This window comes from Eublepharis macularius, chromosome 10 (genome assembly GCF_028583425.1).
Source record: "Eublepharis macularius isolate TG4126 chromosome 10, MPM_Emac_v1.0, whole genome shotgun sequence".
NCBI lineage: Eukaryota > Metazoa > Chordata > Lepidosauria > Squamata > Eublepharidae > Eublepharis > Eublepharis macularius.
The window spans coordinates 56,274,422-56,301,134 of NC_072799.1; the positions used below are offsets into that span (position 1 = coordinate 56,274,422).

General features: G+C 38.7%; 1 protein-coding gene across 3 annotated transcripts in view; it reads right to left on the reverse strand.

Annotated features, from left to right (window-relative positions):
* Positions 1–26,713, reverse strand: part of LRBA (LPS responsive beige-like anchor protein) — a 602,029-nt gene that overhangs the window by 101,099 nt on the left and 474,217 nt on the right. For all 3 annotated transcript variants that reach the window (XM_054990072.1, XM_054990073.1, XM_054990070.1), the window contains exons 45-47: positions 24,936–25,076; positions 23,225–23,344; positions 11,980–12,132 (exon numbers count right to left, since the gene is read on the reverse strand). In XM_054990072.1, the coding sequence (XP_054846047.1) occupies positions 11,980–12,132; positions 23,225–23,344; positions 24,936–25,076 (414 nt within the window). The remainder of the gene's footprint in view (positions 1–11,979; positions 12,133–23,224; positions 23,345–24,935; positions 25,077–26,713) is intronic.

The window sequence follows — 26,713 nt, forward strand, 5'->3', positions numbered from 1 at the left end:
CTGGTTCTGTTTGCATTCTTTTATCCTGCAGTAGTCTGTCCTGCATTCTTGTAAAGCCAAGAAGATGTTTGTTCTTTAGGATAATTATCAACACTTCAAAAAGAACCTCACCAGCATGTGAAGTGGAAGGCTCTGAACTACACAGAACCTTAATATTCATGACAGTGAGATCTGGTTATGAAAACAAGGAACTTTCATCTGGAAACCTCTTCACAAGTAGTTTCATTGGAAGGAAGGGCTCCACAAAAGAGATATTTGCATTTGATGGGGGGAGGTAACATAAGCAGCCATGGCCCTGCCTCTCAAACAAATCCACTGGTTAAAGACTGCAATTTAGGAAATGTTTTGTCTCTCTATCCTATACAACTATTAGGCTTGAAAATTCTTTGTATTTCTATATAGATTGGTAGACACTGATAGGTCAAATATTTTTTCTATCCACTGAAAGAATGATTTCTACTGTTATTTAACCCACCAAACTGCAGTCCCTTTTTATGAGAGCCACTGTAGCACAGTGGTAAAGTGGCTGGGCTCTGTGCCAGCACTTTGCTGGTTCAACTCCCACTACTGATATGAACTCTTTAGGTGGCCTTGGATAAGCCACTCCTCTCAGTCCCAGCTCCCCAGCTGTATTGTGGGGATAATAATAATACTGACTTTATTAACTGTTCCAGAAGAGTGGTATATAAGCACATGGTTGTTGTGGTTGTTGTTATTTGTGAGTCTCCTCAGTTTCCTACTTTTTCTAGTGGGATAATTTGCAGAGTTGTTTTTCTGTCCTATTCCAGATAGTTTTCATTTGGACAGTAATTCTGGAGTACTAATGAAAGAAGGATCTCTATACAGGTGGGTACGCTGATATCTGTCTGGGGATTCTTAGATCTCAACATGGCCTGAGTTCCAATTTGAGGCAGAATATTTTGGGGGCCACCAAGAGGAAATGGACTTGATACCTTACTCTATCTCATAGATCCAGAGGAGTTAGCCGTGTTAGTCTGTACTAGCAAAATCAAAAAAAAGTCCAGTAGCACCTTTAAGACTAACCAATTTTATTGTAGCATAAGCTTTCGAGAATCACAGTTCTCTTCGTCAGATGCATGAAGGGCAAAAAGAAAGTGGTCAGATATAGAGGAGGAGAGGGGAGGGCAGAGTAGATGCAAACAGCTCCTTCTGATATGGAGATCAGTTAAGGAAATCAGTTACCTCTGATAATGAGATAACCATTCATAGTCCCTATTCAGTCCCAGCTTGACAGAGTCAAATTTACACATGAATTTCAATTTAAGGACTTAAAGGTCACTGTAGTTCAACAGAAACCTTTCAAAAACAAAATCCAACAGGAAGCTGCTGAATTGGAATTCATGTGTAAATTTGACTCTGTCAAGCTGGGACTGAATAGGGACTATGAATGGTTATCTCATTATCAGAGGTAACTGATTTCCTTAACTGATCTCCATATCAGAAGGAGCTGTTTGCATCTCCATATCAGAAGGAGCTGTTTGCATCTACTCCGCCCTCCCCTCTCCTCCTCTATATCTGACCACTTTCTTTTTGCCCTTCATGCATCTGACGAAGAGAACTGTGGTTCTCGAAAGCTTATGCTACAATAAAATTGGTTAGTCTTAAAGGCGCTACTGGACTCTTTTTGATTTTACTCTATCTCAGTGAGCTCGGCTTGCTGTCCTCTAATGAGGTGCCAGGATTGATAATCTATTGCCTACCAATTGCCAACACTCTTTTCTGACCTGTAATCTACCAGCATATAGCACTGTAAACTATCAGTAAACCTGGAGCACAAGATTCCAAATCAGGTACTCTTCCCCTTTAAATTCCTGCTAGTTCCAAAATCTCCAGCAAAACCTTCTAAACAGCTGTCAACTGGACATTGCTTGATATTTGGATGGTTGGAAATAGCACTTTAACAGCTCTGCCTTACAAACAAAAGTTAGAAAAATGGCCTGCTTATAAGAGTTCAGGAAAAGTAGCAAGACCTTTCTTTTTCAACAAGTACTTGGCTGAGCTGGGTCTTGTGGTTAAATTCCATATTTGATTACTTTATGTATTATACTTTCTAATTTATTTTGATTGTGTTGAATTTATATTTGTGCTAGGAGGTGGGTTCAAAATTCTTTAAGTTGGTTTTATGCATCATAGAAATACTGTAAATAAATAAGTTCAGCGGCATGGTAGAGAATGGTTTACTTGTCAAAGTGAGAGACAGAATTGCCCACTTCAGGATGGGACATTTCTGGAGATTTGGGGATAAAGTCTGGGTGGGTGGAGTTTGGGGAGGGAACAGAGCCATTTTCTCCAAGGGTACTGATCTCTGTAGTCTACAAATCAGTTGTAATTCTGACAGAACTCCAGGCCACACCTGGCAGTTGGTAACCCTAGAGACAGCCCATAGTCATAAACTTAGATAGCCACAGTTGAGTCTAGCTCTCATTTACTCACAGAGGAGTGAGTAAATTTACCCACCCTCCACCCCCTAATTTCCTGCTCTCAAGGAACTGAGGAATGGGAGAAAAAATGCCCCCCACATACTGACACTCTAGAAATTTGCCTCAGTCTCAATGGGAAAAGCCATTCTCCAGCACATCCTCCCCAAACTCTGCCCTCCCTAAACACTAACTCCAAAATCTCCCAGCAATTGCCTAGGCAGTATAGAGAACCCTGTTTATAATCATTTCTATCTTTATCTGTTAAAATATATTGTAAACTTGTATTCAAGTGCAGACAGGGCTTTTTTTGAGGGGGAATGCTCCAGAATGCTATTCTGGCAACTCTAGAATCTGCCCACGTGATTCCTTCCTTCTTCAGCCCTGCAGGCTCTGCAGAGGAAGCTAGGCTGCTTTGAGTTCAGTCTGCTTTCTTGAGTGAGTAAGAGAGAGAAAGTGCAAACAGACGCTGCTTGGGCCTGGCGCTGGCTCTGCAGAGGAGGCTTCACTGCTTTAAGTTCATTCTGCTTTTTTCCCATTCCTCTGTGAGTGAGAGAGAGAGAGCTGGGGACCAGCACGAGTTCTGTAGAGGAGATTTATCTGCTTTGAGTTCATTCTGCTTTCTTCCATTCCTCTGTAAGTGAGTGAGAGAGAGAGAGAGAGAGAGAGAGAGAGAGAGAGAGCTGGGGCCCGGCACGAGCTCTGCAGAGGAGTCTTAGCTGCTTTGAGTTTATTCTGCTTTTTTACTATTCCTCTGTGAGTAAGAGAGAGAGAGAGAGATAGTGCAAGCAGAGCTGCTGGGGCCTGGTGCTGGCTCTGCAGAGGAGGCTTAGCTGCTTTGAGTTCATTCTGCTTTTTTTCCATTCCTCTGCGTGTGAGAGAGTGAGAGTGATAAGGCCTGGCACGAGCTCTGCAGAGAAGGTTTAGCTGCTTTGAGTTCATTCTGCTTTTTTTCCATTCATGAGTTAGAGAGAGTGCAAGCAGAGCTGCTGGGGCCAGCTCTCCAGAGGAGGCTTAGCTGCTTTGAGTTCATTCTGCTTTCCATTTCATTCAGGGGTTTCTGTGTGTGCATGTGCTGCTTTGAGTTCATTCTGTTTTATTTTCATTAGAGGAGTGGATGGATAGAGCTGTGTGTGTATGTGTGCTTCTTTGAGTTCATTCTGCTTTCTTTTCATGGGGGTGAGTGAGGAGGTGTGTGTGTGTGTTGCTTTCATTCTTTTGTTGACTGAAGTTGACATTGTTATGGTTCTCACAGCTTTTGGAAGCAGTTTGGTTCTGTGTTAGTTAAATATATCAGTTATGGTTATTTGTATTAGTTAAAATATCAGTTATGGTTATTCCAGTTTTATGCTAGGGATGGATAGCTGTGTCCAAGTCACAGAAGGCTTTCATCAATATATTTATCAGCATATAGGTGTTCATATGTCTTAATAGCTGTAACTCAAATGGTTCTCCCTACCCTCAGCTGATTAACATCACTGAAATTGCAGTGGACATATGGGTGTTAAGGAAGTTTTTATTTCACAACGGCTAAGTAAATTAAGGTAGAGTTGACAGGCAACAAAAAAAGCCATTTTAAACTAAGTATAAATCTAATGCAGCTAAAGTTGAGTAATTTTGAATTACTTCAGTAAAGCTCCCTGAAATTGCTCCAGCAAAGCTCCCTGAAAATTTGAAAATTCAATATTCATTAGATTAGGAATTTCACTCTGGAATTTTGAGAAAGAATTTTGGATTTTTTTTTCTACACTGGCAGAGGGAATCTGTTAGAATTTAGATTTGTGAGATGGGTTTTGGATTTTTAGAGGCCCCCTCCTTCTTGCATATTTTAAAATATGATTCCAAAGAAATGAAATGTTTGGTAAAGGGAACGGAAGATTTCACTTTTTGTAGAGGATACAGAAAGGAAACAAACCTTTTCTCATAATAGTGTAATTTTCCAAGCTTACTAACATGTATCTTGTCGTAATACATTGTGCTCGGTTCCAGGAAGTGGCATCACTTCCGGGAGTGATGTCACTTCTGGAAGTGATGTCATCACACATTTCTGGGAGTGCACACGTGCTTTGCATGCACGCACATGTGATAGAGAGTTTCAGCACTGCTTTTCCCAGAAAAAAAGCCCTGAGTGCAGATATGTAAACATAGAGTACATCGAGTATATAACAAACTATGGAATAAATAGGGAGGATCCTAGGGATCTCATGTCCCCCTCCCTCATGAAAATTGTGGCAACGGATCGTTTCTGTTTTCAAGACAAATCACAGTTTGGGGGGGGGGATCTGACATGCAAACAGTGTTCGAGTCTCTTGTTTTTGAATTAGGATTCCATCCATGTAGGGCTGCCAGTCCCCCAGATGGACAGGACTGACTCCAGCACTACCTTCTTGACAAACAACCAATGAGAGGGGGCTGAATGCTGGGCCAGTGAGAGTGGGTGTCTGTTGGAGAGAGTGAAAGGGGGAGAAGGCTTTTGGAGCTGCTGAGAGGGAGCAGCCGAGAGATAGCTGGCAATTAAACCTTACCTGTTAAACCTGTTTTGTTACTTTGAAACATTCCCTGTTTAACTCCAGTATGTTTTTGATTTTAAAACCATTTACTCCTATGTTCCAGCTTGTAAATAAAGTTTGACTTTGTTTTGTTTTAAACCTGGGCTACCTTGGAATTGTTGGCTGAAGGAAAATATCAACACACAGGGGCCTAGTGAAGTAAATGGTAGCACCCTATATAGGGAAAATAACTTCTAAGTTTCCTTTCCCTAGTAACCGTGGGCTGTAGCTGAGTGAGGGGAAGTAAATACAGGAAATGGTCAGCCTGTCTGGTGGAGCCTCTGGAAGAGCAAAGAGGGGACCCTGGGAGGATTTGGGTCAGGGCTTTCTGCCTGCTAAATTGGAGGCTAGACAGGTGGCACATAGTGACCAGCCCTTACCTGCCTGGGATGTCCCAAACCTGTGAATGGCAGTTTAAGGTGGGTGGTAGTGTGATGAAAGGCTAGCCAAGGGTCCTCCATGGTAACAAATAGTGATTATACACAAAGGACTACTATAAGGTTTATCAATACAGTATTTACCCAAAAGATAGAAGACACTGGATTTAAGATGACCTCCTGTAACGTGTATGTGAATTAGCATTGACAGCGGTCTCAGGGGCCCAAGCAGAGTTGCACAGAACTGGGGCAGACAGCAGGGTACCTACCTCCCCTATGTGCATAAAGAGTGTGCACTCTCCCATATGTCCCCATCATGCCAGAAAATGGCATCATTTTCCAGAACAACAGAGAGGGTGTGCTGAAGCCAATTGCAGTAAAAACAACCTCCAAATGGGAGGTTATTACTGAGCTTGGCTGCAGCATGCCCTGACACTTCTCTGTCACTGGCACGACAAGGGGGCATGTGCCAATTGGGGCTTAGCAGGTGGGGGCGTGGGTTCTCCCACCCCAGGTGGGGAAATGGCCAAGCCTAATGTGAATTTATGATAGCCCTCTATTGTTCTTGACAGCACTCCCGGGAAAAACCTAGTCTTCTTTTCAGGTATGCTGAATAATATTGTTGCCTTGTTTATTTTATCTGTTTTTATTCTTTTTGCTAGTTAGTTGTTTCATACATTGCTTTTATATTATTTATTTGAAGGGGAGTAAACAACTTTCGGAAGACTCATTAGAGAAGTATAAATATTTTAAATAAACAAGATTTATAGTATCAATTGACTACATGAAATAATAAGGTATAAACAACAAGAGATCCTTTAATCAACATAAGCTAAAATGGAAAAAAATGCTAGACAGATTTGTTTATACTTTAAGAATCAAGCATACTCCCGAAAACACAGTTTAATGTTTTGTAAGCTTTGGATTGTAAGTGACAAGCTTTGGATTGTATGTATAACTAAAATATAGTTTGTAATCTTCAAAATGTTAGATAGAGTGCTGCATTAGACAAATTCAGCTAATTGCTTAGTAGTACGTCATGAAAGAGGTTTATCCTCACACAAATACTTCCTCCTTCCAAAACAAAGAAAAATCAAATATATATTTAATCTGAAATGATGAAAATACATTGTGTATGTGATTCTTAATATTGGGAGTCAGATTAAAGTAACTATGTATGTCAATTAGCATTGCAAACCCTTGCTATTGACCTGGTACTGAACAATCTGTTATTATGCACAGTCCTATATATCATCTGTTCCCCTTGCTAGTCTATTCCAATAAGAGACAGACAGCTGCAACACTATCCCTGCTCAACCTGAGGACCATCTGACTTTAATTGTAGTACACAGCTTGATGTGGGTCTGGTTATGAGAAGCCAAAGTATCACAGTGTAATAATCTGGAAAAGCAGAAACCTGCCAGGCGTAGAGCTGAAACAGAGGCTTGGGCTGTCTGGTTGGCTGATGGGATGTAGGAAATATGATTAATGAGCAAGGTATAATGATATCAGGAACCCGATTAGCACCACAAAAAGGTCACAGATCAAAGCAGTATGCATTTCATGAGGTCCAATCACTGCACAAAAATCTGTAGAGTGAACTGAAAAGGGGGGAAATCTGCATGTGATATCTTACAAAATGGGTACTTAAAACTACCGTCATAATTTATTGTGATCTAGGAAGTTGTAAGACTGTAATAAATGGACAGTTTGGGCTTTGTAACAGCTTGGGGAACTAATCATATGCTGTTAACAAAGCAATCTTTGTCAAAGTATTAAAATAAAAAATATTCAAAATACACAAATTTTCAATTTTGCTAATTATTCACAATTTTCTAATTTTATAAAGAGACTAATGAGACAACCCACTAATTTATTCACTAGTGCTATGAAATTATAAAAACACAACATATTTCACATAACCCCAAAATAGGTCATTCATTAATCATGCATTTACATATATATTCATTTGAATTCAATTTATGCACTCTCCTGTAAAAAGAGGGCAAGTCCCTTGTTATAGAAAAATGTTCTCCTCATATCCTCATTTTCCTACGTGATGCATGTTGATGTGCCCCTCTGTATGCTTTAAGATTCTAGAGTGAACTTCAAAACCAAATAATGGTATCTTGTTTATTCATCAAAATCATATGAAGAGGGAAACTACCACATCTGAGAAATTATCTCATCTTGTAGCCATTTATGCAATAGTAAAATGTATATTACATGATAAAATAACTTTGCAGGTAAAAGAACTACCTCCTTTAACCACAAATACGTATTTTTTTATTTTTCTAAAAAAATATTTTAAAAATTTTTTAAGTGCCATCAAGTTCAACCTATGGTGGACCCTGTGAAATTATACCTCATGGAATTTTCAAACCAGAGATGAGCAGAGGTAGTTTGCTATTACCTTCCTCAGCATAGCAATCCTAGTCTGTACTGACCATGCCTTTTCACCATTATTGTACAGTATGCTCCAAATTCCATTATTACAACAAGGGACCTTTTAAAACCTGACAGACCACCTAGTCCAATAGAGTCTACTATTGCCCCTGCCATGGGTGAAGAGAGTATCTTAGAGACAATGGGTTGGATTCAGGCACTTTTACCTCAGCTGAATGGCAATTGATAGAAAAGTAATGGGAAAAGTAGTTTGGATCCAAACCAGTATCTGTGCAGTAAGCCAGGATCTCAAGAAGATTCAAGGAGGATGGATTTCAGTAGTTTCTTCCGGATTACAAAAGTCTCCTTAAAACCTTGTTCAATTCCAAACCTGACTATATTATAATTAAAATTTCTATTCGGGGGCTGAAAGGATACAAATCCCATTTAGAGAGACAGAGAGAACTGAACTGTCACCTTACTATTTTAAACCAGTGATAGTGAAGGTTTTTTTCCCCTTTTAGTTAGTTGTATGTTGATTTTATTATTTTATTTTATGGTTCTGATTATTGACTAGACTTTTTCTAGGCTTCAACCACCTGGCAATAGTAAATTTTAAAAAAAGTAAGTAACCAAACTACTTAAACCTACAAAAATCTTTCCGTTATTTAAAAAGTCATTACAGATTTGAATAAAAATTACATTTTTATGATAAACTGAAGAAAGGATATGTCCAAATCTAACAACTTATTTGCAAGAGCTGCAGAAGACCCTGACGTCAAAGTACACCATATAAGGTATTCAGGAGAAAACAGATTGACAAAATATGATCAATGTATTGTCGAAGGCTTTCACGGCCGGAGAACGATGGTTGTTGTGGGTTTCCCGGGCTGTATTGCCATGGTCGTGGCATTGTAGTTCCTGACGTTTCGCCAGCAGCTGTGGCTGGCATCTTCAGAGGTGTAGCACCAAAAGACAGAGATCTCTCAGTGTCACAGTGTGGAAAAGATGTTGGCAGGTCATTTGTATCTACTCAGGAGGGGTGGGGTTGAGCTGAGTCATCCTGTAAGAGTTTCCCAGGGTGTGGAATGCTAATGGCGGGAGGCTTCCCTGTATCCTGAGGAGGTTCTTTTGCATACGGATTGGGGCTTGATGTGCTAATCTTCTCTGCAGGGCTATTGTTGAGTATAGAGTGTTTTGTTAGCCTGGTGTTTTTCAGAACTGGAAACCATGCTCTGCTCATTCTTAAGGTTTCTTCTTTCATGTTGAAGTTTTGCTTATGCTTGTGAATTTCAATGGCTTCCCTGTGCAGTCTGACAAAGTAGTTGGAAGTGTTGTCCAGTCTTTTGGTGTCCTGGAATAAGATACTGTGCCCTGTTTGAGTTAGGCTATGTTCAGCCACTGCTGATTTTTCAGGTTGTCCAAGTCTGCAGTGTCTTTCATGTTCTTTTATTCTTGTCTGGATGCTACGCTTTGTGGTCCCGATGTAAACTTGTCCACAGCTGCAGGGTATACGGTATACTCCTGCAGAGGTGAAGGGGTCTCTACTGTCTTTTGCTGATCGTAGCATCTGTTGTATTTTTCGGGTGGGTCTGAATACTGCTTGAAGGTTATGCTTTTTCATAAGCTTTCCCATCTGATCAGTAATTCCTTTGATATATGGCAAAAACACTTTTCCTGTAGGAGACTGTTTTTCCTTGGTTGTTTGATTCATCCTGGGTTTGATTGCTCTTCGGATTTCATTTCTGGAGTAGCCATTTGCCTGAAGTGTGTGGTTTAGATGATTAATTTCCTCAGTGAGAAAGCGCGGCTCACATATCCGTTTTGCACGATCCACTAATGTTTTCATTATGCCTCTTTTCTGTTGGGGGTGGTGATTGGAGTTTTTGTGTAAGTACCGATCAGTGTGAGTTGGTTTCCTGTAGACCTTGTGACCTAACTGAAAGTTTGCTTTGCAGATGACCAAGGTATCCAGAAATGGGAGTTTTCCCTCAATTTCTTTCTCCATTGTGAATTGTATGTTCAGGTGGATGTTGTTGAGCACCCCACAAACCTAGTGTATGGTTCCGGTTTGTGGATGATACATTTATCATTTGGAGCCATGGGGAGGAAGAATTGATGGGGTTTTTGAATCATCTCAACAACATCCACCTGAACATACAATTCACAATGGAGAAAGAAATTGAGGGAAAACTCCCATTTCTGGATACCTTGGTCATCCGCAAAGCAAACTTTCAGTTAGGTCACAAGGTCTACAGGAAACCAACTCACACTGATCGGTACTTACACAAAAACTCCAATCACCACCCCCGACAGAAAAGAGGCATAATGAAAACATTAGTGGATCGTGCAAGACGGATATGTGAGCCGCGCTTTCTCACTGAGGAAATTAATCATCTAAACCATGCACTTCAGGCAAATGACTACTCCAGAAATGAAATCCGAAGAGCAATCAAACCCAGGATGAATCAAACAACCAAGGAAAAACAGTCTCCTACAGGAAAAGTGTTTTTGCCATATATCAAAGGAATTACTGATCAGATGGGAAAGCTTATGAAAAAGCATAACCTTCAAGCAGTATTCAGACCCACCCGAAAAATACAACAGATGCTACGATCAGCAAAAGACAGTAGAGACCCCCTCACCTCTGCAGGAGTATACCGTATACCCTGCAGCTGTGGACAAGTTTACATCGGGACCACAAAGCGTAGCATCCAGACAAGAATAAAAGAACATGAAAGACACTGCAGACTTGGACAACCTGAAAAATCAGCAGTGGCTGAACATAGCCTAACTCAAACAGGGCACAGTATCTTATTCCAGGACACCAAAAGACTGGACAACACTTCCAACTACTTTGTCAGACTGCACAGGGAAGCCATTGAAATTCACAAGCATAAGCAAAACTTCAACAGGAAAGAAGAAACCTTAAGAATGAACAGAGCATGGTTTCCAGTTCTGAAAAACACCAGGCTAACAAAACACTCTGTACTCAACAACAGCCCTGCAGAGAAGATTAGCACATCAAGCCCCAATCCATATGCAAAAGAACCTCCTCAGGATACAGGGAAGCCTCCCGCCATTAGCATTCCACACCCTGGGAAACTCTTACAGGATGACTCAGCTCAACCCCACCCCTCCTGAGTAGATACAAATGACCTGCCAACATCTTTTCCACACTGTGACACTGAGAGATCTCTGTCTTTTGGTGCTACACCTCTGAAGATGCCAGCCACAGCTGCTGGCGAAACATCAGGAACTACAATGCCAAGACCACGGCAATACAGACCGGGGAAACCCACAACAACCAAAATATGATCAAACTAACCATTTGAACTGGTTACCAGAGTAAGTGGAGATCCTAAGCTAATGTGTGAAAGAAGCTGTCATATAGTTAATATCTGAAGGCATCACTTTTCAGTGAATCATTGTAGAAAAACACGTCAAGTGACAGATATTGAGTGAACATGCAAAGATGTGGAAATAAAAAGCCCAGTGAAATGGGAGGTAAAAGGCTGAAGCTTTGAATGTCCATTTTTTATACAGTTGACATACATATGAATAATAGTTACCCTCTGAAATGCTACTAATCAGGTAACTAATGCAGATACTTGTATATTTCTGCCTATATTACACTACTCCATTAAAGATGTCAGTAATTTCAGACTCGTAACTGTAAATCTGACAACTTGAGAAATGCTAATAAAACACCTGAATATTGGGTTCAGGAAGTATTACATTACCTAAACAAAAACTGAGAAGAGGCAAAGTAGAAGTATCAATGTATCTGTGTTTATATAATGTCACAATTAAGATCAACGATAATAAGCATGAAGGATTTTTTTAAAGAAAAAAGTTTTTTAAAAAATCCACCTAGGCATTTCCAAGCATAGCTGCTGTTGTTTCCCCGAGGAGACTATTTCATTCAGGGGCTGAGTTCTTGCAGCTGCTCAGTCCCATTTTCTGGCTGCTGCCTCTGTTGTATTGCATTGTGATTTTGTATTGCATTGTGATTTTTAGATTGTTGTAGGTTTTTTGTTTTTGTAAGCCACTCTTGTTTTGTATGAGAAAAGTGGGATAAAAATATTCAAATAAATTCAAATAAATTGTGTGCACCTAAAATACCTAATTAGAGCCCAACATGTATAAATTATAGTTTTGCACAGAAAAAGTAAAATCACATTCTAAAGAAAGACATTTAACACACACAACATTTTATTTCTATCTTACCAATCTGTTTATGCGAACAAATTCTTCTGGGGTTTTGGCCCACGGTGGAAGTTCAACATCAGAGACCACTGTTCCATCATCCATTACTCCAAGATTGTAGTTATTGTAATTGACAAACATCTCAGGAAGATAATAAAAATCAGGAATGAGTTCCTATATGGAAATGAAAACCAATGACATGTTATAAATTGGATTATCCCACCATTCTTCTCATTATGTAATCGCTATTGTTAAAAGCGCAATGGAAAAACAGCTACAACTTTTTGATACCTATCCAGCTTTGTCAGTATTCTTTACATCCAGAAAATATTGAATAACAGTTGCTGAGAGCACAAAAAAGCATGGAGGATGTCCTTGAAAAAAACTTTATGCCTTTTAATGCTTGAATCCAGATGTGATCTACTTTGACTGTAAATCAATATCTGTAAAAATCCAACACCTGATTAGATCTATAAAAGTATCTTAAATACATTTTATGATGAAAACTTCAAAGTTCAAACTATCTGAATCTTAATTCAAGCCTGTTTCTTCTTAATGTTTTGATCATCAGCCTCTCTCACCCAAAGCTACACCCTAAACTGCTTTTTACCATCTCTTAACTTTCATACATTACATGAGCATTTCTTGGTCTATATGTGGTATATGCCCACCTTCACTTCTCCGAAATTAAAACCAAAGCAGAGAAAAAAATTCAACATAAGTGTTATCTTTATTTTATATCCTCAGAATGGGTGTGATGTAACATTTTGATCCTTACAAAAGCCATTAAAACAGGTTATTGAAATTTCAATTACTTTAAATGCCAAAAAATTAGGAATAAAAACACAGGGAAAGGTAAGAGTCCATGAAAGCAACATTCCTTTAATGTCTGACTATCCTTTTCTAATTAAATGTGTGACTATTACAGCTTATTTTGTAAACTATGGATCATTCAAATGTTGACTGGTTAAGTACTACTTTTCTGTTTTAATGTTTCTGGAATATTTAACAAGTAGTTTGTATTTTTAAATATATATTATTAATAATGGACCATTACATGAATTGCCATCTAACAAAACCATGGTTAAGCCAAGTAATGCAGAAGATTTTTGTGGGGGAATGTGTTTGTTTTAAAATTCAGTTCTTGACTGGGGGGGGGGGCTTAATCTTTTAATTCACTCCGGAAATGATTTCGTACTAAATGACTGGTGCAAAAGTGGTTTTCCCTTCCAACAAGTAAAAACAGCATTCCATTTAGTAAGCAGAAAAATGTATTATATGCCTAACTATATCAGAGGCCCAGTAGATCAGATTCTAAATCCACTTTTGACATGGGTCAAAGAACCAGTGGTCTTCCAGATACCACCCTCAGGGTCATCTATGGCCAGAACACTCTTCCAAATAGCCGCATGCAATAGCAGGTCATCAGATTATTGACAGGGTCAGCCTAGAGTTGCCAGAGCAAAGCAAGAAAAAAAATCAAGCAGGAATTAGACTATTACCACCAGCCCTTTGAGAAGCAGTATATAGCACTATATCACAAATCTGTGTACACTGTCATATTAATTCCTCTAATTCAAAACCAGAATGAGATTTTAATACAAAATGTGTGAAAACTATTGGACAGCAAACTATATGGAGGCTATCAGCTACATAAATAAAAGAGAATATAAAGCATACTGCACAGTAAAAAGGATTTCTGTGATCACTCATACAATGCAGAAGAAACTTTTTTCTCTGATTAATCTTCAAATCAATTAGCAGCCAATGTAATAGTGAATAACAACCATGAATATAGTACATAGCCTATTTAAGTATATTTTGATTTAATTTATGAAATTATACTCATTTTATTATTTGCTAATAAGCATAGAAAATACAGCTGTATTCAGGAAGCTTTTATTAAAAACTATTCATGAGTACTATGCTGAATGGTTATAATGAGTAACTATTTAAATTACTACCCTGACCTGGCTAGCCCAGGTAAGCCTGATCTCGTCCGATCTCAGAAGCTAAGTAGGGTTGACCTTGGTTAGTAATTGAATGGGAGACCTCCAACAAAGACCAGGGTTGCAGAGGCAGGCAGTGGCAAACCACCTCTGTTAGACTCTTGCCATGAAAGCCCTGCCAGGTGTTGCCATAAGTTAGCTATGACTTGAGGGCACTCCCTACCATTTAAATTACTACAATTATTTCTAAGGCAAAATGCATAGAAAACAAACTGCATTTGAACTATTTAAAAGGTTTCTTAGCTAGCATCCATGTCTCACAGTGTAATCCACAACAGAGTTACACCCATCTATTGAACTCAGAAAGGTGAAATTCTGTTGAGGATTGCACTGCCCGGGAAGTCCCTAGTTTAAATTTCAACTCTGCGAAGAAAGTTGCCCCAAGGCTATTGTATAGATTATTAATATAATGTATTAACACTTAAAACATGCACTGTTAATACTTCCCCAATTTTTTTTTATTACTATAGTCATGCCTGGCTTTTCTTGAACTCATCTGTTACCATGTAGCCATAGCTATCTATGCATATATATTACCAGAGATAATGTATCTGCCTCATGATTTTGTGCAGCCCAGGGCTCTGTGTTCATATAACAGACGAGTTTTCTGTCACTGTCTCAGTCAAACCTTTATCAAAGGATCGGATGATAGCCTACAGTTTCTTTTCTGTCTTCTGCTCTTCATTTGAGAGACTTTAGAACTTCTCAGAGACAAACAGATGAATCAAAACAACAGTCAGGGATCAGAAAGACAGATTCAAATATAAATGATGACTTGAAAATGTAGAGAAAATATCATCTATAAGGGAGAAATACTAACATAATTTGCCATAGCTAAAGGATGGAATCCAGAAAGGCAGAAGAAGAAAATTCTTTGACTGCATCTTAAAGTCTGTTTCCATTGGTGAAAGAGAAGATTTGGGTCTTGGACAAAGGTTTTAGTGAAAAGCATAAAAACTCCAAAAAACTGAAGGTTTCTTTGTTTCTGTTCTAGTCGTATACTAGCTGTTCTAGTTCTGTATACTTGGGTCTAGGCACTTTTACAGGAACGCGTTTACAGGTGATCAGCTTCTGAATATTTACTTACTTATTTAATTGCTTAGCTTATATCCCACTTTTCTCCCCACTGAGGACTCAAAGTGGTTTACAACATTTGCCCCTTCTCCATTTTATTTTTACATCAGCGCTGAGGTAGAATGCGTGCCTTGCTCAAGGTACCACAGAAAGTGTCTATGCCAGTGTTAGGATACAAACTCGTATCTCCCAAATCTTAGTCTGGCATTCCAACCACTACACCACACTGGTAACAACAACACCAATGATGATGATGATGATGTATTTTCAGGTTGTTTGACTGAAGAATGACAGTCTTTGCTCATTGCCATAAAAAACTAGTAAGATCTTCCATGAGGAAGTACTTCTTTAAGTGCTTCCTGTTGTGCTTCCTATCACCGTGGCATTTTCACTCTTAAGTTAGTAACATCTGTTTCCAAGGTAACTCCTTACATCATAGCCTCAAAACAGAAGCTGTTACATTTCCACTAAAACATATGTGCTATTTTTCTCAGGATGTCCTCAACAAATTGCACTAAGTTTTTATTGAACATGCACAGTAAAGGGGGTGGTGAAAAGATGCTCTCACAGCAGGTATCCAATTAACAAAGAAATACCAAATTCAAGTCCAATTGCACATGAAAGACCAACAAAATTTTCTAGGTTATAACAAAACTACCCACCTTGAAAAACTATAGTTAGTCGCTCAATCAGCATTTTAAACTTACCTTCATTGCAATGGGACCCTGTCTGCCCTTCAATCTTGTAGCCGTAACTTATCACAGGGAAAGTATTTATACAACACACAATCCAGTAAAAGATTGGTACTTTCAGTTCTCATTCATTTTTTAACTAAAAGAGCTTAAATATATACTTTGTGCTTCAAGTAAGTGAAACTCTGAAGTGTTTCACTTTGTCTGGATCTTTTTCATAATTTCTATCATTTATGACTTACGAGGCAGTTAATTGCCAGTTTAATTTATTATCCTGGGAACAGAGTTTTACTTTTAACATAGAGTTTCATTTTTAACATAAAATGGGTCGGTATCTACGTTTAGGAAGCTGAAGACCAGATAAGTCACTACTCCACAATTTACATTGATTTAAAAAAAAAAAAAGACAAAAGAGGCGAGTGCTTAGAAAGAGCCTGAGAATGGATTCAAGGCAGTCCTAGAAACTGGCTGAGGCTTTCGTATTATAAGAATCGCATGATCTAGATTTAGAAGCAGTTTGTGTCATCTGGTATCATACCAGAGGAAGTAAAATTGGAGTATATATGTGGTCACAACCAATCGTAGACTTTCTGCAATGAAAGCCCTGAGATGCAAAGTATCAGGTTAATCTTAAAACTAAAGTATAACCTTTTCTCGAACTGCAAATTTAATTTTTAAGTGATGATGGTTTGCATCAGTTTCCGCTTACCTATCTGTCTTATACAATGCAATTAATAGTTTAATAGGAAGACAGAAGAATGTTCAAACTGCAGATGCCTCTCTTATTGTTACTTTATGGTCAGGTAAGTGCCAATATGTTTCCTTCTTTTTTTGCTGTTCAGTTAAACATATGTTTTTACTCCATAGTTATGTAAAATGTAGAGCATATTTCACCTTCCAAAAATACCTTTAAAATATTAGACAGATGTGAACTTTGACACAGTTAACTACAATTTGACTTTTACTGCGGATAATTTTCATCTGATGGATCATATAGCAAATAAAGATAGTCATGCTCTCTTACAAAAGTTGTTGTATGAGAACTGACTGAATTCAGGTGAATTAGATATCCAAAACAGGTTTTAAAATTGTCATTGTTTACAAACACGTTCATACTTAAAATCACTTTGGTGTTTATAAAAGCAGAATCACAAAGAGCAAGAGCAATAGCAGTCACAAATAAAAATGGAAGGAGGTGACAACACTTTTCAGCAGAAGCCTCTCTGTATCCCTTACAAATCAGAACCAGACTTCTTCAGTCTTTGAGTCTTATCCAAAAGGGACTCCATTCTATTCCATCAGTTCTCTCTACCACTCCACTATGGTTGCCAGGGACAGCCTGGCAATCAGCAGGAGACTTTGGGGCGGAGAGATGGGGAGCAGTCATTGGTCATGGTATGATGTCACTTCTGGGGAAAACTAGAAGTAATGTGATACCTCTTTAGGAATTGCTGGAAACTCTATAGAGGACTAATCTCACTCCAGGTTTCCCCAGAAGTGATACCATGCCATCAGCCCAATGGCCATGTTTTTTTTTCTCCTCTCACCATACACAGCAGTGGCAGGAAATGGGAGCTGGGCAAGGAATCTCACCCCCCTCGGGGCCTGGCAATTCTACACTTCATTTGCCTCCACTACCAATGCTTGCTTTTCCAAATTGACTTTATCAAAAAAAGGTAGTGGAGGGGAAGTCCTCATGACAGTGAAGACATCCTGTTGGAGGTGGTGGCGGGGTGGGCCTTGAAGCACCATAGGCTGTTAGTCTTCGTGATTTCAATGTCTATGTCGATGATGCCACCTCCTCACAGGCTGCGGATCTGGTGCCATCCATGGCAGCACTAGGGGTCTCCCAATTTGTTTCAGCTCCCATGCATCAAGTGGACCACATGCTAGATCTGATCTTTGGGGTGAGGATTCAGGTGGACCTTGATGCCATTGAGGTGGTGCCATGGTCAGACCACTTTGTTCTGAGGGCTCGTTTGGGAGTACCATCCCCCTCCTGCATAGGCGGAATTGTACTCCACTGAGGGCTGGGAGCTGGGTCCCCAACCCCATTGCTCCACGACCCAGACACAGAAACTCTGTCTTCAGGGGATTCAATTTCAGGCGACTTTGTCGTAACCATACTGTCACAGCCTCAAGACCTTGGCCAAGGAATCCAGAGCACAGTCAGACTGGTTGTCCATCAGCAGACAGAGCTGGGTGTCATCCACACACTGGTGACATCCCAGCCCAAAATTGTGGACTACCTGGGTGACGAGGCGCATATAGATGTTGAATAGCATCAGAGAAAGAATTGCCCCCTGAGGGACACTGCACACCAAGGAATGGCGGGCGGACATCTGTTCCCCAAGTGCCACCCTTTGTCCCCAACCATGGAGGAAGGAGCTCAGTCATTGAAGGACTATCCCACAAATCCCCACATCAGTGAGGCGGTGAGTCAAGAGATCATGATCAACTGTGTCAAATTCTGCTGTAAGATATAAAAGTATAAGTAGTGCCGACCTGCCCCAATCCAGGTGTCACCGCAGGTCATCTGTGAGGGCGATCAGAGCTGTCTCTGTACCATGGCCAGGCCTGAAGCTGGACTGGAATAGGTCCAAGATAGAGACATCATCTAAGTATACTTGTAACTGTTCCGCTACCGCCCTCTCAATTACCTTACCAAGGAATGGAAGATTTTAAAGTGGGCGGTAATGGGCTGGATCAACAGGATCTAATGATGGTTTCTTTTAATAAGGGCCATACCACTGCCTCCTTCAACGAGTCTGGGAAAACCCCAGAACTCAAGGAAAGATTAATGATGTTAACTAGCAGGACCCGAATCTCAGCACCGCTAGTTTTCACCAACCATGATGGGCATGGGTCCAGTGGGCATGTGGTAGGTTTCACAGCATGCAGAACCCTGTCTACCTCTTCCTGGGAGAGTGGTCTAAACTGATCTAATGTCAACCCTGAAGATGGCCAAGGGGCCTCCAGTTCACATACTGCATCAACCGTGGTGGACAGGTCCCAGCAGAGTGACAGGATCTTATCTGCAAAATAATCTCCAAAAGCCTCACAGCTTATCGTCGAATTCACATTTTTTGTCCCATGTGTAATGGGCATTAAAGCCTGAATCACTCTGGAAAGTTGTGCTGGGTGAGAACTAGCAGATGCAATGGAGGCTGCATAGTAATCTCTCTTTGCAACTTTCACTGCCACCTCATAAGCCTTCATAAATGTCCTATAAGATGTTCTTGTCACTTTGTCATGGAGTCACCGCCACACTTGCTCTAGCTGTCTCAGCTTCCGTTTCATCTGTCATAGCTCCTCAGTATACCAGGGAGCTATTCTAGTTAGGGGGTTGAGAGGGCGATGGGAAGGAATCTCATCGATGGCATCAGAGAGACAGGCATTCCCGTAGTGAGGCCCCTCCTGAAAAGCCAAGTTTGGAGCCCACTTACCCATCCAGTTACTGCCCAGTTTTGAACCTCCCATTTCTGGGTAAGATGATTGAGTGGGTGGTGATGGAGCAGCTGCAGTTTTCCTGGAAGATGCATCAGTCCTGGACCCATTCCAGTCTGGCTTCCACCCGGGCCACAGAACTGAGACAGTGCTGGTTGCCTCACAGACAATCTCCGCAGACATCTGGATTGAGGCGGGTTGGCACTCCTGGTGCTCTTAGCTCTCTCAGCAGTGTTCAAGACAATCAACTATGAAATGTTGACCCACTACCTTGCCGATTTGGGGATTCGAGGGACTGCCTTGCAATGGCTTATCTCTTTTCTCCATAGTTGGGGACAGAGGATGGTGCTGGAGGAGAGGTTATCAGCACACCAACCATTGGTGTGCGGCGTCCTGCAGGGGTGACACTCTCCCCTTTGTTGTTCAATCTTTACATGCACCCCCTCGCCCAGCTGGCAAAATAGCATCACCCTGCCCAGCTGGTCCTCATGATGCTTTTAATTACTCATTAGCTCAGGTATGGTAATTAAAATACTTCCTAAGAGGAGACAATATTTCAGTACATATATTGTCACTTAGAATCTGTGGCAAAGAAGGAATTTATCTGTAATCAACATTAACTCATACTTTTTGATCAGACAGTTTGTGGATCCATGTAAAACTATAGATGATCTAAGAAATAATAATGTCTGCTTACACTGGTAAAACCGTCAAAGATAAGGAAATAAAAATATTTTTACTTTAGGCATCAGTAACTAAAAATTTTTTCTGTTCCAAATTCAACCTGTTTACCTGGCAATTTTGGAGTATACTGCCAAGTTCCAAAATAAATCACATTATAGCATGTTAAGTATCAAAGGGCTACATCTGCCACAATGTTTTGACTACACACATATTCAAATATAGCTAAATATTTGCATGTAACGTGATGCATTAATTTTCACTGAAGCTAGTTTAAAAAGCACTTAGAACACAAACACTGCAATCCTATGGAGAGTTACTCCAGTCTAAGTCTGTTGACCTCAATGGGCTTAGACTGGAGTAACTCACCATAGGATTAAAAGTATTCAAAACTCCACTCAAATACTATGCCTAAAAAGAGCCCCCTGGCACAGCTCAAGGTTGACTCAGCCTTCCATCCTTCCGAGGTTGGTAAAATGAGTACCCAGTTTCCTGGGGGTAAAATATAGATGACTGGGGAAGGCAATGGCAAACCACCCCATAAAAAGTCTGCCAAGAAAACCTCGTTATGCGACGTCCCCCCATGGGTCAATAATGACTTGGTGCTTGCACAGGGGACTACCTTTATCTTTACTATGCCTAAGCATAACTTTTCAGTTGCTGCTTCTACCAACATGAAGTCAACATACAGGAAAGGGGGAAAATGAGTCTATCTTACAATCAACATGACTCCATCTGTAGATACTTAAATGTGTGGACACAAAAAATGTCTATAAATCTGGGGGAACATTCTAGTTTCTCGAAAAATCCTAAAATTAAAAAGGGGGTACAACTTCCCCAACAGATAACAGCTGACTGGGCAAGTGCAAACAACTGTTCTCCTGATGAAGGTGGGAACGAAAGTTAAAAATGCTTACTTGAAACAGTTTAAAAATTACTCTTAACTTTTTAAATCTATAATCAGTGACAATTGTACTTCATTGTACACAGGTTTATTAATTGTTACATTGTTATATTTAGATACTACCTCTTCAAGCTATACAAAGAAATGGGAGAAAAATGAACTGGTTCGAGTTTACTGGAATGGAAATGTATCTGGGAAAATTTCACCTTGAAATTAATTCTGCTGATTTTGAAAAAATTATTTGTTTAAAAAATGTGGTACTTTACACTGCACAAATTAGCATATACAGAATTTTATCAGATATATATATATATATATATATATATATATATATATATATATATATATATATATATATATATATATATATAAAAGATATGGTTGGGGACATGCAGACTTGATACGTATGTTTCCGCATGTCCAAAATTTTATCTTTTTTGGCAAAAAGTGATTCAGTTTATTAGTGTTTTACACAGTAAGCCAGTGGATCCTGAGATAATTCTACTAGGGTAGTAAAAGGATTGGTAGCTACATCAGATATTGTTAGTCTTAATACTGGTTACAGTATTGATTATTGTACATATTAGGAAAAAAAATAATCTTCTATGATAGATTGGTTTAATTATATATGGCATCTAGCCTTACTGACTTAACATACTACCAAAGATGCAAAGAAGTAATTCACAATGAACAAATAAGTTTTGTGAATGCTGGGCAATTTTTATATGCATTTCAATAAAAAAATATAGATAAGAGTAAGACATATAAGTTTGCTTTTTATGAATTGTTGTAAATATCCTTATTCTCTCTTTTGTTCTATCTCCTTTGTATCAAGTTATTATATAGTGTTATGCATTACAATAAAAACTGAAAGTGCAAAAAATAAAATAAAAATGACTCTCTATAGGGTCACTGAAGATTTGTATTAAGTCATTTATCTTTTGGTTAGGAAAAAGAGGCTGGGGAAGAAAAAACCTCAACAGATGCCCACTAAACATTATTATAAATGTTAAAATATATCCTGTTTCAAGATCACTCTGTTCTTCAGAGGCAACTCTATTTGTTGTAGAATGCAATTATAGTAAATATCTTAAGCAAAATTCCCTGCTACTAAAAAAAATGAGTATTTGACGGTACTTCTCAGGTTTTCCTTTTCTGGCTCCATCTAAATTTCATTAAATTCTAACAAGGTTGTATCTACAGACATTTCGATAAGAGCTGAAACATGCCTAAGTGAATTATGAAAACTATTTCTGTATCATACACTACAAATCTAGAAGACTCTTAATTAGCCATCTTTAGAGTCCCAAGTGACCATGTCCTCTGTAAAGAGTATTTTTCCCCAAGTCCAAATTGAGAAATTGAGAATTAAGTCCAAATTGAGAAATTTCTTTATTACCTAACAAAATCATCTCACAGGATTGCATGCTGCACAAGGATGTAAAGCAAAGAATACTTGACATTCCTTTGAAGATGAGCTCAATCATTGTTAACCATTCTGGTAAATCCAATGCTTACAAATGCAGACCATGAGGTCAAAGAATAAACAGCAGATACAACAATTTGGGATTAAACAAACCACAACTTTACTAAAGACGCAGCTCACAGAATAAATGTTCAGTCTGGAGAAAATAACCTCAAGCTTTTGAAATGGAGGCCTTGATAATCGGTCATCTGGCACAACTTTAAGTGTTATGATGTTCTCACCCAAAATTATGAATCTGCCTCTCATAAAGGGTGTGACGTGAAATAGACTGACCCCGCTGAACCAATCCACAAATCCTTCTGATTGTTACTATTCCTTTGAGAGCAGTTGTTTCGTTAGCTGCTCCAACTCTGCGAGTGTCTTGTTATCTTCAGTGCTGCAGAGATGCCCCACAGGTAGCATCCTGCACTCTCCTCGCTCTCTCACTATTTATCAATATCAGCATTGGTCCTTCAACCAAAGGTTTGATGAAAATGCATACAAATTATTCAACCAAATCAGCAAATGATTACACGAAAACACACTACATGAACTAGTCAAATGTCATAGAGGAATAAACCCCACCTAGTAAAAGGAACATTCCAGAGATGGTAAAAAAATGTTTCGGATCTATTGAGAATCACATAGCTGCTATTTTTAAAAAATCTTCCTTTGCTTTCGTAAGGGGCAACCAACAAAAGCCCAGCATGCTCAACCCAAATAGTTGGTGTTACACCAAAGTGATTTAACTAAATTCTTAAATCAGGTATATAATATGCTCCTGTGTCATATTTTTTGAGAAATCACTAGGCACTTTTGTACATCGTTAGAGGACAATATTAATTTATTTCTGTAATTTGTGCAGGCTCTTGACAGATATTTTTTGAAAACATAGATTCCAAATCATTAGTTATTAGTCTCAAAAACTTTTAAACACGAAAAATAGATTATGACATTCAATGAAGAAGTTTAACAACTTCCATTGATATTTTACCTTTATATCGGAGGTGTCACGTTGACAATTACGCCATGCCCTTGAAATTGATGAAAAAGTTCTATCTGCATGATCAAACTTTCCTCCTTGCAAGTTTAAGAAAAATGTTGTAAAGGGTTCCTAGTAGTAAAAAGCAAATAACATAAACTGAAATACTTAATGAAAGATATTTAACCAATTGTTTTCTTTTTGCAGTATTTACATTGGGGAGCATTTTCTAAAGTTCTAATGGCAAGATTTATTTCTGTGGTGATTTTAAAAAATCTGGTTTGGCACTAAATGTTTCATCTGCTTAAATAACTCAGTTTATAGATCAGTAAACAATATATTTCAGAAATCACTTGTGATGTGCATGTTTCCATGCATTATTAGAGTAAAATAAATCAACATTTTCAATACAATTCTAATAGATGGTAAACATGAGGTTAGGAAGATTATGTAAGAACTCACAGATAAATGCCTTAGCTCATCTCGAATTTTCTAGCTGGCTTTAGAGAAACCATCATCTACCTTCCTCCCAATTTGAAATATGAAGATAAACATGACATGGGTGTTATAAGGATTACTGAGATGAGAACTAATCAGGGGAGTAAGAGGCTTGCTATATACTTGTATTAATATTTCATTGGTTTATCAAATATGGTCATAATCTTGCTGCACACATGTAAATCTCACTAAAACTACTGGATTTACACATGTATAGCTGTACAGGAATGCAGCCTATAGCAACGATTCAAAAAGCTGCCTATGACCTGCTTAAGAACTTGAAAAAATTCACTTATTTTCTTTCAACAGTAGACACTTCCTGCCATGCCAGTACTGAAACTCCCTTCAAGTTAAAAGGTTGCCAGGGAGAAGGGAGACTGCAGTTCAGCAAATGTAAATACAAACCCTCTTTGTTGTACAGAACAAGGACATTTTTGGATGGATCCTGGATGTTATTCAAATTTCAAACTCCTCAATGTAATTCTAGAAGTGTAATATATGTGCAACTTTTTTCTTTGTTGTTTCTCTTCATCGTTTACAATTAAGAGAAGAAAAATGCCTGAACAATTGAAAACCTCCTCTTAGTTAAAGGACACTTAAGTGCATATTAGTGGATAATTGCTTGAAATTAGCTAAGTACTTCAAGGATTTATGTCTGCTTGTACCAATCTAACAAGGTTTAATTAATGATGTGCTGCTAATGCTTTTTCAAAGAAATTAGTTTCTATCAGATAAATCATCATCCCAGTTTATTTTATGGAAACATGTTCTGTTTTTATAAATATATCAAGTCTCACCAATTGCAATGTTATCTGAAAGTATGGTACCACATAATATGGAAAAGGGGGTTATGATAATTTTATTTAATCTCATATCTCCAGAGTTTGTTTTAACTCGTCAATAATGAAAATTAAATCCAGTCATAACAAATTAGATTATGTTCCAATTAAAAAAAAAATCATGTACACACAGCATAAATGTAAGCAAAATAAAAAGGGGCCTACTTGAAATGCATATATTAAGAATAAGGTTTCATATTTTTCGTTCTCATCTTCAAAATCTTAGTCCAACATTTTGGAAGCAAGCTTTTTTTAAAATCAGAAACAATTATTGGTTTTAATCATCTCAGATAAATGCTTTAGTGCCTTTTATAAATATGTATAGTTTAATTGCTTGTAGCTTTACTAACAATTTAACAGAAAATACTTTTAAAGATTGTACTTACAATTCTTAATAACCAAGTGAGTGTAAAACTTGCTGTAGAGTAATGAGTGCCGTAATGAAACTTTGGAACCTGATCATCTTCCCACGTTTCATAGCGTTCTGCAAAGAATGCACCTCTTTTGGGATTAAGAGCGCCGATAGGCTATGGGGGAAAAGGTTCAACTTGTGAGACTGGCAATAATTACAATATAATGAACTAAACTATTAGTCATAAGGGGTTTTTTTGCCAATACCAAACAGGTTTGCCAACTCCGGGTTGGGAAATTCCTGGAGATCTGGGGGTGAAGCCTGGGGAATGTGGGGTTTGGGGAAAGGAGGGACCTCATCAACATATAATGCCACAGAATCCTGCCTCCAAAGCAGCTGTTTTCTCTGGGGGAAGTGATCTTTGTTCTGGAGATCAGTTGCAATTCTGGTAGATCTCCAGGCCCCATCTGGAGGTTGGCAAACCTACATTCAAATGCAAGTACCTGCATGAAACTAGTAATGACTTTGAACCCATATAACATGCAAACACAGTATAAACTTTCAGAAAAAATGGGATGGTGTTCCAAATCACTCTTTAATACTCATTGTACAGAGGGAAGATTTAAGCAAAGTAATTATTTAACTGCATCTGATTGTGCAGTAGTTCTCCCTTGGAAAGATCCCATGTCACTACTTGCTACAGCACGTGTATTAAGAGAGAAACCATACAATGGACCTGAATTGTGAAAGTCTGAGAAGTCTCATCCAATTATTTTCTACCTTTCTAGTCTTGCAATGATTGAATATAAAAGACCCACACAATTGACCTCAATCATGTTGTGCCATTATTCATGCATATATCATTGAGACTCAGAAGAGCAGCTGTGAGGGAGCTAGAAAAGATCCTTAAAGATAAAGATGTCTTTGGAAACCGAGATTAAGATAATCCAAACTATGGTATTTCCCATTACTATGTATGGATGTGAAAGTTGGACAGTGAAAAAAGCTGACAGGAAGAAAATTGATTCGTTTGAAATGTGGTACTGGGGGAGAGTTTTGCGGATACCATGGATGGCCAAGAAGAAAAATAAGTGAGTACTAGATCAAATTACGCCTGAATTCTCCCTAGAAGCTAAAATGACAAAATGGGGGTTATCATACTTTGGTCACATCATGAGAAGACAAGGGTCTCTGAAAAAATCAATAATGCTAGGAAAAGTGGAAGGCAGTAGGAAAAGAGGAAGACCCACAATTAGATGGCTTGACTCAATAAAAGAAGCCACGTCCTCAAGTTTGCAGAAAAAAGCAAAATAAATAACCACAGTATCTTCACAGAGGGAACTGATTATCATACTGCTGTGTCACTCTGAACAGGGCTTCAGTCACAGCTATGCTGAGAGACAGCACTCGATCATCTCACAACTCAAAATACAAATGAATAATTAAATATGTCATTGCTCTTGAAACAAAGTTCTTAAGAAATTATCTTTTGTGGTCCTCCTAATTATGACTGGCCCCCTTGCTCCTTTCTATCTGAGCTGAACAGGACAACTGTACTAATTTTTTATCCTTATTCTTCAGAATTATCACAAGGATCCGGGTGCTGCTGACCATATTTCATTCAGGTTTTGATCTTAATTCTATATAATAAAAAAACTGACATTTTAGAGAAAATCACTGCATCCATGCAGAGGAGTTAGCTGTGTTAGTCTGTAGTAGCAAAATCAAAAAGAGTCCAGTAGCACCTTTAAGACTAACCGACTTTATTGTAGCATAAGCTTTCGAGAATCACAGTTCTCTTCGTCAGATGCA